Source organism: Polypterus senegalus, chromosome 17 (genome assembly GCF_016835505.1).
Source record: "Polypterus senegalus isolate Bchr_013 chromosome 17, ASM1683550v1, whole genome shotgun sequence".
Taxonomy (NCBI): Eukaryota; Metazoa; Chordata; class Cladistia; order Polypteriformes; family Polypteridae; genus Polypterus; species Polypterus senegalus.
The window spans coordinates 5,488,111-5,507,211 of record NC_053170.1 but is presented as its reverse complement, the minus strand read 5'-3'; the positions used below and the strand labels follow the sequence as shown (position 1 = coordinate 5,507,211).

Genomic DNA, 19,101 nt, shown 5'->3' with positions numbered 1-19,101 from the left:
GTTTGGGATGACCAGAACCCTTCCTAGAACTGGCCGTCCGGCCAAGGTGAGCTACCCGGGGAGAAGAGCCTTGGTTGAGAGAGGTAAAGAAGAACCCAAAGATCACTTTGGCTGAGCTCCAGAGATGCAGTCAGGAGATGGGAGAAAGTTGTAGAAAGTCAACCATCACTGCAGCCCTCCACCAGTCAGGGCTTTATGGCAGAGTGGCCTGTCGGAAGCCTCTCCTCCATGCAAGACACATGACAGCCCGCATGGAGTTTGCTAAAAGACACCTGAAGGACTCTGAGATGGTGAGAAATAAGATTCTCTGGTCTGATGAGACCAAGATAGAACTTTTTGGCTTTAATTCTAAGCGGTATGTGTGGAGACAACCAGGCACTGGTCCTCACTTGTCCAATACAGTCCCCACAGTGAAGCATGGCGGTGGCAGCATCATGCTGTGGGGGTGTTTTTCAGCTGCAGGGACAGGACGACTGGTTGCAATCGAGGGAAAGATGAATGCGGCCAAGTACAGGAATATCCTGGACAAAAACCTTCTCCAGAGTGCTAAGGACCTCAGACTGGGACCTTCCAACAAGACAATGACCCTAAGCACACAGCTAAAATAACGAAGGAGTGGCTTCACAACAACTCTGTGACTGTTCTTAAATGGCCCAGCCAGAGCCCTGACTTAAACCCAATTGAGCATCTCTGGAGAGACCTAAAAATGGCTGTCCACCAACGTTTACCATCCAACCTGACAGAACTGGAGAGGATCTGCAAGGAGGAATGGCAGAGGATCCTCAAATCCAGGTGTGAAAAACTTGTTGTATCTTTCCCAAGAAGACTCCTGGCTGTATGAGCTCAAAAGGGGGCTTCTACTAAGTACTGAGCAAAGGTTCTGAATACTTAGGACTAGGTGAGATTTCAGTTTTTTTTTTAATAAATCTGCAATTCTTTTTTTTTTTTTTTTTGTCTGTCAGTATGGGGTGCTGTGTGTACATTAATGAGGGGAAAAAATTAATTGAAATGATTAATGATGAAATGAGCAAATGGCTGCAATATAACAGAATGAAAAATTGAAGGGGGTCTGAATACTTTTATAATGGTTGTAAAGTTTTATTTATTATAATCATTTTCTTCTTAAGTTGGTTTATGTCCAAGTGTCTGTTGATGGCGTTCTCGGTTGATAGCCAAGATTCAGCCAGCTCTCTGGCACTTTTAGTACTGGCCTTGAATTTTACTTGTACATTGTCAACCGAGAACACCATCAACAGACATTTGGACATAAACCAACTTAAGAAGTAAATGATTATAATAAATAAAACTTTACAACCAATACAACCCGATCACACTGACTTAGCAAACACCACCCCCGCCCCACCGCCATGTAAGTTTTGTTATATATTCCCTTTGATTCTTGTAAGTCTAAGCATTATCCTCTAATGAAGGCCTCTGGCAGGGGTTGAAAGCTCAGGAATAAAAAAACTACTTTTGATACATGAGAGATTCTCCCTTTGTGGATCTCCAGCTGCAAATATGCAAACCGTATCACAGACCTTTACTTCCATATTTATATATCTGTATTTATGTCTATATATAGATAGATATATCTATCTCTATATCTAGCTAGAGATAGATATATAAAATGTATTCCAGTAACGGCGCTATAACGATAACGTGCAGTGAGTCCACTTGACTTGAGTATTCATAGTCTTCATCCTCTTTCTCTGTATGTTTAATATTCGTTTGCTCAGAGGTTGTCTTTCGTCCCCCCTAGCAGCCTGCTGCTTTTCTTTTTTCGTCAGCATTTGTTTGAGTTAAAACTGATTAAGTCAGTGTTTGTGTTGCAATTACTTAGTATGCTTTCTTTAATTTTTCACTTAAGGTGGCACTTAAGTCTTCAATCTGCTTCAAGAATGATTTAAGATATGTAGAGGTAGGGGTGGCATGATGGCGAAGGTAGTAGCGATAAAAACGGCGCTAGTACGTATGTGCCACACGGCCGCCCTGCTACGCGCTGCTGAGAGTTGATTCTGCAATAAAATAAAAATAAAGGAATAATCTTGGAGGTTAATCGTCACCCCGAGAGCGGATCGTAGACAACAAATAGTAGATTTGTACCAAATTTCAAGTCAATAGCTCAAAACGGTTTGCGAGCTACAGGTGATTTAAAATCCTGGACAGACCAATGAACATCCACAGTAGCGTATTATATAAAAAGACCAATGCATGATGACGTGCAGTGAATACACTTGACTTGAGCGTTCCTAGTTTTCTTCCTCTTTCTCGGTCTCTATTTACCATTCGTTCGCTCAGCGGTTGATGTGCTTGCTGCTTCCTGAGTAGCTCTTCTGTTCTCCACCCTAGCGGCCCGCTGCTTCTCTTCTTTCGTCGGCATCTTTTTCACGTTAAAACTGATTAAGTTAGTTTTTGTGTTGCAATTATGTAGTACGTTTTCTTTCATTTTTCACTTAAGCTGGCACTTGAAGTCTTCAATCTGCTTCAAGAATGATTAACGGAGGTGGTAGGGAATGAGAACGGCACCCATATGCATGTGCCGCACGGCTGTGCGCCACTGTGAGATGATTCCACAATAAAATTAAAAAGCGTAATAAAAATCATCACCCTGAAAGCGGATAGTAAACGTCACATAGTATATGTGTACTAAATTTCAAGTCAATGGGTGAAACGGTTTGCGAGCTACAGGTGATTTAAAATCCTGGACAGACAAATGAACAACCACGGTAGCTTATTTATATAAGAAGCTATGAAAGAGTGTAAAGAATCTGGAGGAGGTTATGTGAAGTCAGGTGGGCTTTATTGTTCCATCTGTACACATGTTGGTACGTTAATGTGCTGGTAAAAAATTGTTTTCCAGTGCCACGGTGTAATGTTTAGACAAATATGACAAGATGACAGTACTGGGGGGGGAGGTTACATGAGGGCATGTAGAGCAAGGAACAATGTCTGCATAAATCGACATTATATTAAACAGCCTTCAATGGAGAAGGAATGTGGAACAGAGCCTATGATGTGTGTGTGTGTGTGTGTGTGCACACATAGTGACAGGCATTGACCGTCTAAAGAAGCTGTTATTCGTCTTGCAAGTGCGTCTGAGTACCACAGTACCTTGTGTGTATAATTTGGCTCAGAATTTGCCCAGCTATGTGCGGTAATCTATTAAGCAGCTTATGGCGCCTTCCTTTTGAATCCTGTTTAGAACCCCTGGGGATTGGGGTCTTGATAACATTCGATGCAAGGCAAGGACCAGCCAATTTTAGGATGCCGGTCCATCATGGCCCTTACATATACGTACCAGGTGAATACAAAGTCACCAGTGAATCTAACAGGTGTGTCAGTTGTTGGGGGAGATCAAAAAAAAAACTTTTTACACAAAAAAATTTGTAAAACTTCATATACATTTAGACCCAATCTCTTGGAGAGGCAGCAGCACTAACTACTGCACCCTTGTGCCATTCATTTATTTTAGTATTCAGATTTCTGAATTCTTTACCCTGAATAAAATCCCATTCTAGGCAAACTGGAGTGCTTTCAGAAAGCACCCTAAACCCCCCTTGTGTGTGCCTTTACTAATCTATCCATTGAATTGACCACAAGTGGATCCCAAACATCTCAACCGTGATCCATAGAATGGGATGCACCTGAGCCAACAGGCCTAATACTTGTTTCATTAGGATAGGTTTTTATCTACTGTATAATAAAACGCTAAGTTCTGTATGTCTGGATCCTCCAAGCAATCTGATTGGCCTGTTTGGCTTTGGTGTGACTGGTCAGCCCAGCGTTGGTGATGCAGTCGAAAGAGGAAGTACGAGCGTAAGATGCACGAGGACGAGGAAGGTGTTTGAGTCACATTCGAAGATGATATATCTCGACCTGGACTTGAGGTGAACAAGGTAATGATGGAATCTGAGAAGAGGGCTTTATGGGAACGCTTTTGTGACGGAGCACCAGCACACGCAAATCCAGAGGACTGTACACGTAGGGCTAGAGAGAGAGAAAATCATTTTTAAAAATGTGCTGTTACCTGTAGCATGGCTAGTATAATTTGCATCAAGAATGATTTAAGATATGAAGAGGTAGGGATGAGAATGGCACCCGTACGCGTGTGCCTAATTTTAATAAACTAGAGGGTTCCGCCCCCTGCTTGCTTCGCTCGCCCACCCCCATGTTTGGTTTACCAGATATACAATTTAAAGAGATTATTTTCAAGGGACTTGTTACATATGCATTATTTTCACTTTTACTTTAAAAAGTTTGTAAAAACAGTGCTTGTCCTTTATTTCCGGCCCTGGGTGTGGTTATATCTCTTTCTCGCAGGACGTATAACGCTGCTCGCGTTGTGAAGGGGGTGGCTGAACGCACGCTAAGGAGATGCCGTCGGATCATCTGCTGGCTTTCTGCTGCTGGCGAGCTGCCTGTTCTGCTTGTCGCATGTCATTGTTTTAAGAGCTGGGAGCACAGGATGCGTGTTTGCCCAAAGCAATCCAACAACTGCTCAGCTAGATGTCCGTGGACTTGTTTTAAATGATGGCTCACTGCCTTGTCTCACGTGAGGTTGTAAAAACAATGCTTGTTCCTTATTTCCGGCCCTGAGCGTGGTTAAACCTCTTTCTCACAGGACGTATAACGGTGCTCGCGTTGTGAAGGGGGGCGGGCAGCTGCTGTCGTGCTGCCCGTCGATCATTTTAAAGCCTATACAGCCGCTGTCCTTTTTGCCACTTCATGTCTCTGCTGCTCGCGTTGTGAAGAGGGAAGGGTTAAGGTGGCTGTACGCACGCAAGAAGTGGTCGGGTCATCTGCTGCGAGCTGCGTGTTTTGCTTGTCGCTTGTTGTTGTTGTTTTAAGAGCTGGGAGCAAGTTGAAGTGTCTCTCGCAGGACTTCAGATTGTCTTCTGAGAAGATCACGTCTCGTCTCCCTAGTCTGCCTCACCAAGGCAATAATAGATTAGAAGGACTCCTAACGTCCTTGTTTTTACTTTCTCATTTTGGGGCATTGAGTGGTACATGGTGTGGAGTTCTAAGTGATTTTAGCACAAGGCTGAAACAGAAGAATATGGGGGGGAGAGATGTGAAGGGGTCTGAGTAATTTTTTTTTTTTCTGTTACACAGAGCTTGCAGAAAGTAAACACACAGGTTGACTAATAGATAGAAACTTTGTTAATCCCAAGGGAAAATTCACATACTCCAGCAGCAGCAGCATATTGATAAAAAAAAAACAAAATTAAAGAGTAATAACAATGAAGGTATAACAGACAGACAATATCTTTGTATAATGTTAACATTTACCACCCCAGGTGGAATTGAAGAGTCGCATAGTGTGGGGTCTCCTCAGTCTGTCAGTGGAGCAGGACGGTGACCAGTTGATTGGTTCACAGATTCTCCACAAAAAGAAAATGTTAGCCATTGAAATAGAGGGGAAGTCAGGCTCTAAATGACTAGGAGATTATTCTTTCTGAACGTTTAGTATTTGTGGATCTGTTTTTGCTCCTGAACAAATTACTTTTAACAGGTGCCTTCTGTTGATGATTATGAGTGAAATTCCAGACTATACCTGAAGCCCTTTTCTCTTTATAAAATAAACTTGCACATGTGTAGGTGTGTGTCCTTGAAAAGTGTAGTGCCCGTTTATTTCATGTGCTGATACTCGCGTGTTGGGTCCACAACATCACAGCAGTCATCAAGAAGGCTCAGCAGCGGTTACACTTCCTGAGGGTCCTCAGAAAGCACAACCTGGACTCCAACCTGCTACTGACCTTCTACCGCTTGTCCATCGAGTGCCTGCTGACGTATTGTATCACAGTATGGTACGGCAGACAGGGAGAGGCGTCGGAGAGTAGTAAAGGCAGCACAGAAGATCATCGGCTGCCCTCTCCCCTCACTGATGGACATTTACACCTCCCGCTGCCTCAGCAGAGCAAAAAACCTCATGAAGGACAGCTCCCACCCTGGCTCTGATCTGTTTGTAGTTGAATCCCCAAGTTCAGGTTTCTTCTTTCTTTTTGGTAAAGCCTTTGAAATGCAACTTCACTGGATCCATTCCTCCTCTGTGTGACCTTGTCGGGCAGGTTTGTTTACTTGGCGTTTGTTGATTTTACTTTAGAAGTTGTTTGTTGCTTTAGGTTTTGGCTTTTAGCACGGAGTAAATGCGATTAACATGCAAGAGGACAAAAGTGACAAGTGACTAATTAGGAGTTTACTAAGAATAGAGTAAGAATGTGTTAGGAAGGTTGACACCTCCTTTGCCAAGAATAGGTGTAGAAATTAAGGAGATGCTGGTTGATGAGAGTGAGTCCTGTCAGGGCTGCTCTACCAAAGCTGGCCTGATGGTGTTGGCATTTATGACGATCAGGGTTTGAGTCGGCCTGACTACTCTCTGTGTGCTTTTTAACTGAGGTGTTTCTCCCGCACTCTGACCTTGCATAGGTGTATGCGGTGATCTTTTTAGCTGTTCTCTTTCTAGTGATTATACCTGTTCAAACCACCCCACATTGTCTTCATTTTGAGTGTTTAAATAATCCGCACCCCTCTCTGGGGCGGTCTCACAGTGATGCAGTTTGCCATCTCATTTTCAGATCGTGTTTCTGAGGCATCCACTCCTGCATGTCGGCCCTCCAACCTGCAGGGAAAAGCCTGGGGGTTGGTGGCAGAATTGGCACTCCGGCCACCAAAAAAAAAAAAACCTCACACTGGATCCATTCCATCTGAATTTGTGTGGTGCTGAGGTATCGCCTGTTGCATGGCTGCACTCGGGGATCCCGAGTTGGTTGGTTCATCATGTGATGGTTACGACAATGCACTTGTTTAGCGGGTGCTCCTAATAATCTCTCTTTTTTTTCTTCTTCTTCTTCCCTTGCTTGGGCCCACAGTTCCCCACCCCCTGCCCACCCGACATGCCATTCTTCTTAAACCGATTTAAACTCTGAAGCTGTTGGTGAAGATTGGCATTTTGGGGTCACTTGAGTATTACATATTAGAAAAGCACAATTTTCAGAGCTTTTTTTTTTTGCAGTACAGATAGGCAGACAGACACTTTATTAATCCCAAAGGGAAATTCACATACTCCAGCAGCAGCGTACTGATGTTAAACAATATTAAAGAGTGATAAAAATGAAGGTATAACAGACAGACAATAACTTTGTATAATGTTAACGTTTACCCCCCCGGGTGGAATTGAAGAATCACATAGTGTGGGGTCTCCTCAGTCTGTCAGTGAAGCAGGACGGTGACAGCAGTTATAAACCTTTTCTCAGTTTCTATAATTTACAGATACTTGATGGGTGAAAGTCCTTTATCAGGGCAATCTAGAATTGTCTGTTACATAAGCAAACAAGTTAACATTTTGTGCTAGAAAATACCAAAGCCGCCTCTGGGGCGGGAGATTTTCTAGTAGTTAATCGAGGTCAACCATGTTGATTTATTTATTTTTTCTGTACGAGTCCTCGTGGGGATTGTTGTAGTGAAGGTCACTGGGAGGAAAGCTCAAAAGTGTGTGTGTGTGTGTGTATACAGTATGGCCCTGTGTGTGTGTGTGGGGGTGGGGGGTGTGTGGCCCTGTTTGTGTGTGTGTGTGGGGGGGGTGTGGCCCTGTTTGTGTGTGTGTGTGGGGGTGTGGCCCTGTTTGTGTGTGTGTGTGGGGGGTGTGTGGCCCTGTTTGTGTGTGTGTGTGTGTGGGGGGTGTGGCCCTGTTTGTGTGTGTGTACAGTATGGCCCTGTGGGGTGTGGCCCGGTGTGTGTGTACAGTATGGCCCTGTGTGTGTGTGTGCGTGTGTGGGGGGTGTGGCGTGGCCCTGTTTGTGTGTGTGTGGGGGGTGTGTGGCCCTGTTTGTGTGTGTGTGTACAGTATGGCCCTGTGTGTGTGGGGGGGTGTGTGGCCCTCTTTGTGTGTGTGTGGGGGGTGTGTGGCCCTCTTTATGTGTGGGGGGGTGTGGCCCTGTGTTTATGTACAGTATGGCCCTGTTTGTGTGTGTGGGGGGGATATGGGGGTGGCGGCCCTGTGTGTGTGTGTGGTATGGTATGGCACTGCATCTGCGTGTGTGTTTCCACAACAGCTAAGTCACTAAGAAAAGTAAGAATTGATCTGTGGAAGGAATGTTTTACTAATGGACAGTTGTGCAATAACATAATCAAGAATAAGCAGCTCCAGTGACTTACTGATTTAATTATTACTTTTTATTTGACTGATGCCCTTTTTTCCAAGCAGAGTTAAAACATTTGAGATACAATTGGTTACGGTTCCTTTAATTTGCAGCACAGGCGGTTTATAGTGACTTGCTCGCTTGTGGTCAGACAGTATCAGTAATAGGATTTGATCCCACAACCTCGGGTCTGAAGTCCTAGGCCCTAAACGTAAACACTACACTACACTGCTTGCCAATATTAATAGCCATTGGTTAAAAAAAGTACAAGTATTGTGTACAGAAAAGCAGTTACATAAAACTTCTGATACATCTGATTCACCGACAACACTTTTAACGCCGGCCTGTGGCTGCTGCTGTCAGTTACACCTGCGTCTGCTCTTTAACTGACACTTCGAGTTCAACTTCTCATGTAATTAGCTGGCATTTTCTTACTGAAAAGACAATTCAACGTGATTTCCCCCACTAGATTTCAGCAAAGAGTTGTCGTATTTTTCATTTTCACTCTTTTATGCAGCTTGAACTGTAAATTGTATCTAAATGACAACTGGAAAAAAGAAGTCACAGGCACTAAATGCTAACGAGAAAATGCCGTTTCAGTAATCTGAAGTCCATAGCAGCTAACTGCTTAAGTAACAAAGCAATTTCAAGGTGAATGACATTAATAGTTTGTAAAGATCTTTGTAAAAGGTAAATATTAGTGTCACTCTATAAAAGTCACAGTAAAGATGTGATATTGTAAGCTAAAGCCGATGACGCATTACAGGAGTTTTAGTTGGAGGAGTTTTCAAATTTGACTGCAGTTGATTATGTTGTCACTGGAGGACGTCTCATTACACAACTAGAGCAATTTAATCCTGTGGTACTCTTATGGTAGACCTCCTGGATCCACTGCAGTTAGCCTATCAGACCGAGTGGAGGATGCAAATACCTATGTGCTCCACAAGGCTCGTTCTCTCCCGGACAAAGCTAGAAGAACCATGAGGTCCGGCCATCCTTGTTAAGGGGAGATGCTGAGACATACATGTGGCTGAGCCTGTGGTGTCCTAGGTAGTGGGCCTTGTGTCCAGCAGACCAGTCTGTGAGACTCGGACTACTGTACGCCTCTGATGTGGACATGAGTAACACTGAGGGGGCACGTCAAGGAACTGGCCGGTCTCGCCACAAACTATAAATATAACAGCAGGTCGTGTCACTTGCAAAAATTCTCAATTGATTCTGCACTTATGGGTGTTGCCAATGAGGGGGATGAGATGGAGGCGAGGAGTCCAGTGGAGAACTTTTGTTTCTTGGTGCAGAAAGAATTGTATACAACTTAAAATGGACAATACCCAGGAGCTGCCAGTTGACTTTTACTGCACCACAGGGCTTCAAGGTCCTGTCACTGTTCAAGGAGTAGATGTAAAAGGGGTGCACTGCTACAAGTCCTTAGGGGTCGACATCAATAACAGATTGGACTGGAACACTGAGAAACTACATAAGATAAGGCAGAGCAGTCTTTTGTTCTTTGTAGTCTACATTACTTTAACATGCGTAATGACATCATCTACAAATACTACGCCACTTGTGATGGCCAGTGAGATTTGTCTATGCTGTGGTTTCCATTTCCTTTACTGTGGTCACCATCCAGATGTCTTGTAAGCTGGAGAGGGTCCAATGTTCTGTGATCTTTACTTTCTTTCCAAATATCTTAATGAGATGTAAATGGGATCAAGCCTTGGCCTGGCCATCTGTAAGCTTACTGTATTTTGCCTCTCGTGGTCTGGCTGCTATTTATTTATTTATTTATTTATTTTTTTAGTATAAGAACTATTTAACGTATAAGTGATTTAAAACTCATGTTAAAAAAAAAAAAAAAACACAAAACCGTGTTCCATTAGCGTTGAAAATTTAAAAGTACCTCAGTTCACGACCGTAATTCGTTCCAAAACTCTGGTCTCAACCCAATTTCGTTGTGATCCAAACTTATTTCCCCAATAGGATTGTATGTAAATACAATTAATCCGTTCTGGACCGTACGAGCTGTATGTAAATATATATATTTTTAAAGATTTTTAAGCACAGAAATAGTTAATTATACCATAGAATGCTAAACTAAATGTAAAAACATTGAATAACAGAGAAAACTAACATTGCAAGAGTTCACGCTACAGCCTTACAAACCGCTCGCTGTAAACATTTTTTTTTTTAATGAATTTTAAGCACAGGGAAAAAAATGAAAATTTGAAAAATCTATAATTTATACAAAAACTAACCATAAACAAACAAGAAAACTAACCTTGCATGCACGCACGTCTCACCGAGAACAATGTACAGGGAGAAACTGAACACGTACGGAAATCATCGGCGCATACGAACCAGGAAGGGAAACTGGCTTGTTCGTCACCTGAGCGTGTGCGGTCGTGAACAGATGCAAAACTTTCTGGTCGTCGCCCGATTTGTACGTGATCAGAGACGTTCGTGAACTGAGGTTCCACTGTAGCTGGAATGAAAAATGTGCAGCCACTCCAGCCCTAGAGGATCTGACTTTGACAACCCCTGGTTTGAGCACACTGATAACACAGCTAAAGCTTAAAACAAAATGGCAGTGCTTTGGAGCAAGGCTGTACTTTATGTACTGCTGCACATTTAAAAAAAAATAAAAATAAAATTAAAGACATTTGCAAAAGCTTAAGAGTACTACAGTCACACAACTAAAGCAAAGTGTCGTGTGACGGTAATGGACGCCTTGGTGAAAAGTCTCCTAGCCGACTGTGCGCCCCATCTAGCTGGCTGTCCCATAATACAGCAGGGGAATGCCAATGAAAAGCCCCGGGGGGCCTCAAACGTGGAGCTGTCCTGCACTTCAGCTTACTCAAGCTGCCCATTGTGCATTATTAATATTGTAAAACACTCGCTCATCGATTTTCTTTCAACATAGCAGGCCCTAAAAAGCTTTTTCTTGGCTTCTTGAATGGAGAAGAGGAGTGGCAGCCACCACGCCTGGGCTGTGCAGGGCCGTACGTTACTGATAAACGCTTATCAGCATTTGGAGAAGAGGCATGTTCTTGCCTTTTCTTCCCCCACCTCCGAAGGAAGGAGAGCGCTGACCAAGCAGGGATACACAGAGGGCTCTGCCGCCTGCATGGGGCACGGCTCATTTTACAGTTCATAAAGGCGACTTACAAAGTCCATGTTAATTATACGCCAGAGTGCCTTGGCAAATGTGAAGGAGAAACTGGGCTGCTGTGGACTGTGATCAGTGCGCTCGCCCCTTTCTGTTAGAAAGCAGTTGACTTTCTAATAACAAAAATAATAATACATTTTATGTATATTGCACCTTTCCCATGCTCGAGACTCATCACAAGCTGTTGAAGAATGGAGACCTGGAATTGCACTCCCATGTTAAGTTTCTTTTATAATAAAAGATAGCACAGATCAAGAGCAGCAGTTTGAACTTTTTAATGTCTACAGCAGGGGATGAAGTGCATTTCCAGGCCAGTAATTTGGTTGAGGGCCCTCTGCTATTTGCAACTGCTAGATGCAGGGACACTCAATTCAAATTCATTTTATTCTTGGCAGATGTAACTGACAGCAATATTTATTTCTAGAGCACATTTTCATACAATCGATGGAGCTCAAAGTGCTTTACAAGATGAAGAGAAGAAAGACAAAATAAATAAGAAAATAGAATTAGGGAACACTAATTAACATAGCATAAAAGTAAGGCCCGATGTCTATGGAGGACAGAAAAAACAAACAAACAAAAAAACTCCAGTCAGCTGGAGAAAAAAATACAATCTGCAGGGGTTCCAGGCCACGAGACCACCCAGCCCCATCTAGGCTTTCTACCCAACGTAAATGACCTCAATCAGTCCTCATGGTAAATGGTAAATGGCCTGTATTTGATATAGCGCCTAACTAGAGTTCAAGAACCCCCCTAGGCGCTTTACAACACAACAGTCATTCACCCATTCACACACACATTCATATGCTGGTGATGATAAGCTACTTTGTAGCCACAGCTGCCCTGGGGCACACTGACAGAAGTGAGGCTGCCGAACACTGGCGCCACCAATCCTTCCGACCACCACCACCAGCAGGCAAGGTAGGTTAAGTGTCTTGCCCAAGGACACAACAGCTGCATTCTCATGCCGGGAGCCAGGATCGAACCTGCGACCCTCCGATTGCTGGACCACCTGCTCTACCGACTGAGCTACTGCTGCCCATGGTATTCAGGGTTCACACGAAAGAACTTGATGATGACGGTCATGTGGACTTCTGGCCTTTAATCCATCAATGTAGGGACATCACGGTGCTTTGATTAGGTGGTGGTGGCGGCGCAGATTGTCACCACAGAAAACTGGAAAAAGAACAGAAGAGAGAGTAGGGGTAAGTACGGATTTTGGAGCCACCATGAATAATAATGATGATTAATTGAATATACAGAGCATCAGGATTAAACTAATATAAGATAAGCCATGTTAAAGTAATGAGTTTTTAGTAATTTTTTAAAGTGCTCCACCGTATTAGCCTGGTGAATTTCTATCGGTCAGCTATTCCAGATTTTAGGTGCCTAACAGCAGAAGGCCACCCGCCTCGCCGCTTCTTTTAAGTTTAGCTCTTGGAATTCTAAGCAGACCCTCATTTGAAGATCTAAGGTTACGATTTGGAGTGTAAGGTGTAAGACAGGGGGGGTGAACTCCATGCCTGGCGGGCCGCTGTGGCTACAAGTTTTCATTCTAACCCTTTTCCTAATCAGTGGCCAGTTTTCACTTGTAGTTAACTTTTCCCCCCATCGCTTTAATAGCCCTGTTAGAAGAGCTCAGCCCTTGGAATTGATTCCTTTCTTCATTAAATGACAGACAAGCAGAAATGAGACGTGAAACGAGCTAACAGATGACCAGCTAAATTGGGGCTTCAGACTCCAACCATTTTCACTCCAATAACTAATAATGAGAAGCCAACCAACCCATTATTTAATTCCATGGCTTGTTGCTGCTCTCGTTCTGAAAACTTGTCGTTTTCCTGTTCTTTCTAAGAGCACCGTCAAAAGGTTTTGGTGACCTGAGAGATCAACCTTACCGAGACCACCATGTCTCTTTTTAATTTCAGATACAGTAATCCCTCGCTATATCGCGCTTCGACTTTCGCGGCTTCACTCTATCGCGGATTTTAAATGTAAGCACATCTAAATATATATCACAGATTTTTCGCTGGTTCACCGCTTTCTGCGGACAATGGGTCTTTTAATTTAGGTTACATGCTTCCTCAGTTTGATTGCCCAGTTGATTTCATACAAGGGATGCTATTGGCGGTTGGCTTAGAAGCTAACCAATCAGAGCATGTATTACATATTAACTAAAACTCCTCAATGCTATAATATATGCATCCCGCGCGGTGCTTGTTTGCTTCTCTCTGTCTTTCTCACTCTCTCTGCCTGACGGAGGGGGTGTGAGCAGAGGGGCTGTTTGCACAGAGGACACGGACGCTCCTCTCCAAAATGCCAGCTTTATCACGGTGCTTCTGTATACTTAAAAGCACGTATTGATTTTTTGATTGTTTGCTTTACTTAGAGAGCGCTCTCTCTGACATTCTCTGCTCCTGATGGCGCTCCTTTGAAGATAAGATATATTTGCTTTCTTTTAATTGTGAGAAAGAACTGTCATCTCTGTCTTGTCACGGAGCACAGTTTAAACGTTTGACTAAAGGGTGTTATTTCATGTCTAGAGGGCTCTAATAATGTTAACAGGGTGGGAGAGTTTATAAGGGCTTAAAATATATAAAAATAACCATACAAACATGGTTTCTACTTCGCGGATTTTCACCTATCGCGGGGGGGTCTGGAACGCAACCCCCGCGATCGAGGAGGGATTACTGTATTGTGTAATGGGCACAGGGGCGCTGATCATGTGGTGGCTTGTTTTATGTCTCATTATTGTTTGGCTGCTAATTAAAGAAAAAGAAACAACTATAGGGCCCGAGTCAAGCTAATTAAAAGACGTCACCCGCAGCAAAACTGGTCACTAATTAAGAAGATGGTAAGAATGAAAACCTGCAGCCACTGTGGCTCTCTAGGCCTGGAGTTCGCCAACTCTGGTGTAAGACGTTCCGAAATATAAGAAATAGATGGACGAAGAAAATCTTGCCGTCTGACTTGAAGCGCATACAAATACCCATCAGTCTTGAACGGTGCACCATTTACCAGCAGTACTCCAGCGGACCGGAAAAAGATTTTGGGCCAAAATATTATTACTTACCACAAATCATGCAACAAAGTTTCATAAATTGGGGAAGTTGTCAACACAACTGGAGCGCAGGACATGAGCGTTACCTGGAATAACCGTCTTTGTGATCATGGGAGTTGCCAGTGTTAGCATTTTTGGCACCAGCCCCTGCAACTACAAATTGGATTAAATGTGTGTCCTGCGGTGGGTTGGCACCCTGCCCTGGATTGGTTTCCTGCCTTATGCCCTGTGTTGGCTGGGATTGGCTCCAGCAGACCCCCGTGACCCTGTGTTTGGATTCAGCGGGTTAGAAAATGGATGGATGGAGTTTTTAACCTCCTTAGTGTTAACTTTTTCTTTGGCTTGAAAAATTACATTTTTGTGAAATCTCAAAACAGTAAAAGTACAAAGTCAGAAGCGTTGAAAGCATAGTAGTTATTCAAATAGTAATAATGATTAACAATAATATGAACAGCACATGTTCGAGTGATTTGAGTGTCAAAATTGGATTCACCAGAATCACTTTTGGTTTAAGCAACAGTTTATTTTCACTTTGTCACCATTGCTGATGAGAGGCATTTCTTACGAGATGCCATTATAAGGAAGACACATCTACACCGTTGCCCAGGTAACGCCTGGGCCTGATGCTTGCAAGACACACCTATACACCATTGTCCAAGTAACGCTCGGCACTTATGCTCTTAGCATTTTTATAGCCCGAGTAATTGTCGGGGCTTAGGCGCGATGCATCTATACTGTTGCCCGAGTGACACTCGTGACTAACACTTTTAGCTCTGATTTTACAGCCCGAGGGGACCCTTGGGTCTACTGCTAAAGAGGTTAAAGATGGATGGGTTGATAAGTGCGCGTGTGTTTGCACATATGTGTATACTGAAAGTGCATATAAGCACAAATCCAATGATGAGTCCACCCAGACACTTTCCTTTGTCTGCCACCCAAACCGCAGCCCACTCGTGCTGTTCTTGGGCTCATTGGGGTACAGCTACATTATTAATCATTTAAGCTGGTGCCCGGCCCTGCCCCGTGGGTAAAGACCCGACTACCGATGAGTTTCAATTTTGCCAGGCGAGGTTATTAAGTCCTTAATTAGACTTTATGAAAAAGTTTATTTGAGCTGCACTCAAGTGTGGGTTTAGTTATTGTGGCCCACCTATCTCTAAGAGGAAGGTGCCTTAGGGTGTGTCTCAGCTTTAGGGGACCGTGTTCCTTGGCCTCCCCTGGGACGGTCTGTGTGAGGGTTTTAGAAAAGGTGTTCTGCCTTTTGGTTGCGCCTCAGATTCAGAAGGGACATTGTGGATTTGATCCCGTTTGCTGAATACTAGAGTGACTTTTTACCCTGGAGAGTTCATGGGAGTATGGACAACAATTTGTGGACCTGGAAAAAGCATTCAACAAAGTTTTTTGGGGGTTTTCTGTGGTGGGTGAATCGGGAGTATGGGGTCCCGAGCCTACCGTTCTGGGTGGTTCTGTCCCCGTACACTAGAATAAAAGCTTGGTTTGTTAAGTCGGGCTCATTCCCAGTGGGCATGTGATTCCACCAAAGCTTTCCACCGTCACCGATTCTATTCATAATGTTTATGGACAGAATTTCTAGGAGCAGCCAAGGGATGAGAAGGTGTCCAGTTGAATGCCCTCAGGATTGCAGCATCTCTGCGTCATTGGGCTGTGACCTCAGATGTGTGTTGGCATTGTGTGAAGCGGTCAGGATTAGGGTAAGTATCTCTTGAGGTCCTGTTTCTCAGCCAGAAAAGGGTGGAGTACCCTCAATGGGTGTGGGGCGAGTTACTGCCTCAAGCGGAGGAATTGAAGCATATCAGTGTTGTTCTTGACGGACAGGTAGAACATGCAGTCCGTACCAATTACGTGTAGTGTAGAGGGAGATGAGCCAAAGGCAAAGCTTTCAATTTACTGGTTAATCAGCGTTCCTGCCCTTGCCTATAGCCACAAACTTTGGGAAGTGACCGAAAGAGCTAGTGTGTGAATTCAAGCGGCAGAAATTGACTTTCTTTGCAGGGCTCCACCTTTTTGGGGCATTCGGAGGGAGGAGCTTATAGTGCTGTAGAGCTGATGTTCTTCTGCATCGAAATAAGTCCAGTTGAGTTGGTGTGGGCATCTGAATAGGATGCCTTCTTGGGGAGGTTAGACCTTTGGATCAACTTTGGATACCTTGAAGAGATTACATCTCTCAGCTGGCCTGGAAATGCCTCTGTAACCTCTTGGCGGCGGGAGGGGATTGGGGGTAAGTGTCAGAGAGTGGATGTGTGGATAAACACAAAACGTCTTGTTGTAAAGTTTACTACATCACACTACCAAGAGGGGAGCACGGTGGGTGGTGCAGTGGTAGCGCTGCTGCCTCACAGTTAGGAGACCCGGGTTTGCTTCCCGGGTCCTCCCTGCGTGGAGTTTGCGTGTTCTCTCCCCGTGCCTGAGGGTTTCCTCCCACAGTCCAAAGACATGCAGGTGAGGTGCATTGGTGATCCTAAATTGTGGATGTGTGTGTGCCCTGCGGTGGGCTGGCGCCCTGCCCGGGATTGGCTCCAACAGACCCCCGTGCCCCTGTGTTAGGATATAGCGGGTTGGAAAATGATTAATGACACTACCAAGATGCATGATGCGACTGCTGATGATGGCAGTAATAATGTGACTCTTCGATATTAAACACATTTGTAAGTGAAATGTACTAGCTGAAGTAATTTTAGATTTGTTTTTGTGTAAAGCCAGAGGAGATGACCGCGTGCCACTGCGTTTTGTGCTCATTTGTTTGCAGTGAACCCTGAATTTTAAGGGGTGACAAGGTCACCAACAGATTTGCTTAAGGATCCTGCTTCTTCATTTTAAAGGAACCTAGGCCAAAATAAAATCCCAACATAGTAACCACTTTTTCATTTCATTCATCTAAGTAGACACCCCAAGCACAAGAAAACAACGTTACACAAAAAAGACAAACCTATGCATTGCATAAAACAATGAAAACAAGACAGTTTCATATGAGCAGTTCTGTATACCTCAGTGCAACTGGAATGAAAGTCTAGAACGCGATTGGACGTAGGTTGACTGAAGTGGAAATTTTTTATTCCTTTTTTGGAAAATGGCTTCCTTGAAAAGATTAACGCTGTAATAATAGCGTCTCATCAGGATTTCCATGTAGCCGTCAGAGACCCGCAAAAGAGGAATGGCGTCGGTGCTCCCCACTGTTCCTGACACTTGAGTTCACGAAGTCTTTCAAAACGGATCCACGGTGGAGCAGCATTTAGAACGTCTTTGCTGCATCTTCCCAATACAGGTCTACCGTGCATAGTGCATAAAGAAAACTACACTACCCATAAAGCCCCTCTTCATACCTGCAGGCGTAAAGGTACAAAGTAAAATCTGACAAGACATCTGCTCAGTCAATATTTGATAATGTAACCGAAATGTACCAAACAAGGGGGGAAAAAATGGGACCTCACTACATGTTGTTATTGACCTTTTCTTTGTTGTCTTTCTATGTCTGTTCAGGTTGGCAGGATGGTGGAAAAGCAGACTCTGCACTCGTCAGGGGGCATCACTCCATTGCAGCAGATGCTGGCTTCTGGCACTGGGGCTCTCTTCACATCCCTCTTTGGTGAGTCGCACCATTTTGGTTTTGCTTATTTGTTCAGACTTCTAAAAACCAGCTAGGATTATCCATTGTATAAACTGGATGGTATGGCTTAAATAAAAAATAATGTTTTAGTATATTTCAAAATTCTGACAGTTTCAGGAGGATACCAGTGTAATGAATTTGTACGAACTTTTATCAGTAACAGATGGATTAATTATATGCACAGGTGTGTATCTTTGTCTGTCTTAATGCCCGTTTTAAACTCCGCTACTCCAATGGATTCACTGGCCTCTCTACCTTCAGCTGATGAAAGTGCAGCTGCTCTCTCACTCCTACTGTTGCCAAGCAAATACAAGATCGGGAACGGCCTTTTCCACATTTCCCTTGATTCTGTTACATTGTGAACAGAGCTTCGGGCGCTAAAGTCCTTCCACTTGTTCACAATCGTTTTGCCTTATTGGCATGCAGCTGCTTGCACCACAATGAATCTTAACACAACTGAGTTCACCAGGTGTATCACAGACGTTCTGTTGCGCAGTGTCGTTGGCTTCAGTTTCACTATTCATGGCAATGTCTGTTGAGCAATTCACATTGTCGTTGCTATCACTTGATTCAGTTAATGGTTCGGTTTTAGTTTGTTGTAAAAGTGGATTTACAGGTTTTGATTTATTACACCATTGTGTTTTTCTTTTTTGGCACTCCACTCATGAATATTGTGCTACCATTGAGTGGCAAAATGTTTAAAAATATTCATGGTTTTGTAACGGCCAACCCCTGACCCAGACTGGCCACTTCACTACCAAGACTTATTCCTTGGATTACAAGTTGTCTTATTTTTCCCAGCATGATGAAATAACCAGAAACAGTAAACAGATATGCAAAGTTAAATACTGATATATTGGAAAATGAAAAGACAGACAAATATTCAATAATAAATATATATGTGCATGCAAAGCACCACTTATCCCAAAAACACCAGTGACTAATTACTATATATAAATAAGAATACACATATTTACATTAAACCCTCCCTTGCCCCTTAAACAATAAACAAAAGCACACAACACAACTACAAACATGGATTGGATAAACACAGCAGTTGTTTGAAAACTGTGTCCCAAAAGAAAGTCCGGCGGTATTGAAACTGGCTGTG

General features: G+C 43.6%; 1 protein-coding gene across 2 annotated transcripts in view; it reads left to right on the top strand.

The window, feature by feature from the left end:
* slc25a39 (solute carrier family 25 member 39) overlaps window positions 1-19,101 on the top strand; it is a 55,647-nt gene that overhangs the window by 6,719 nt on the left and 29,827 nt on the right. For both annotated transcript variants that reach the window (XM_039740837.1, XM_039740836.1), the window contains exon 2: window positions 17,864-17,969. In XM_039740837.1, the coding sequence (XP_039596771.1) occupies window positions 17,873-17,969 (97 nt within the window). In that variant the 5' untranslated portion in view covers window positions 17,864-17,872. The remainder of the gene's footprint in view (window positions 1-17,863; window positions 17,970-19,101) is intronic.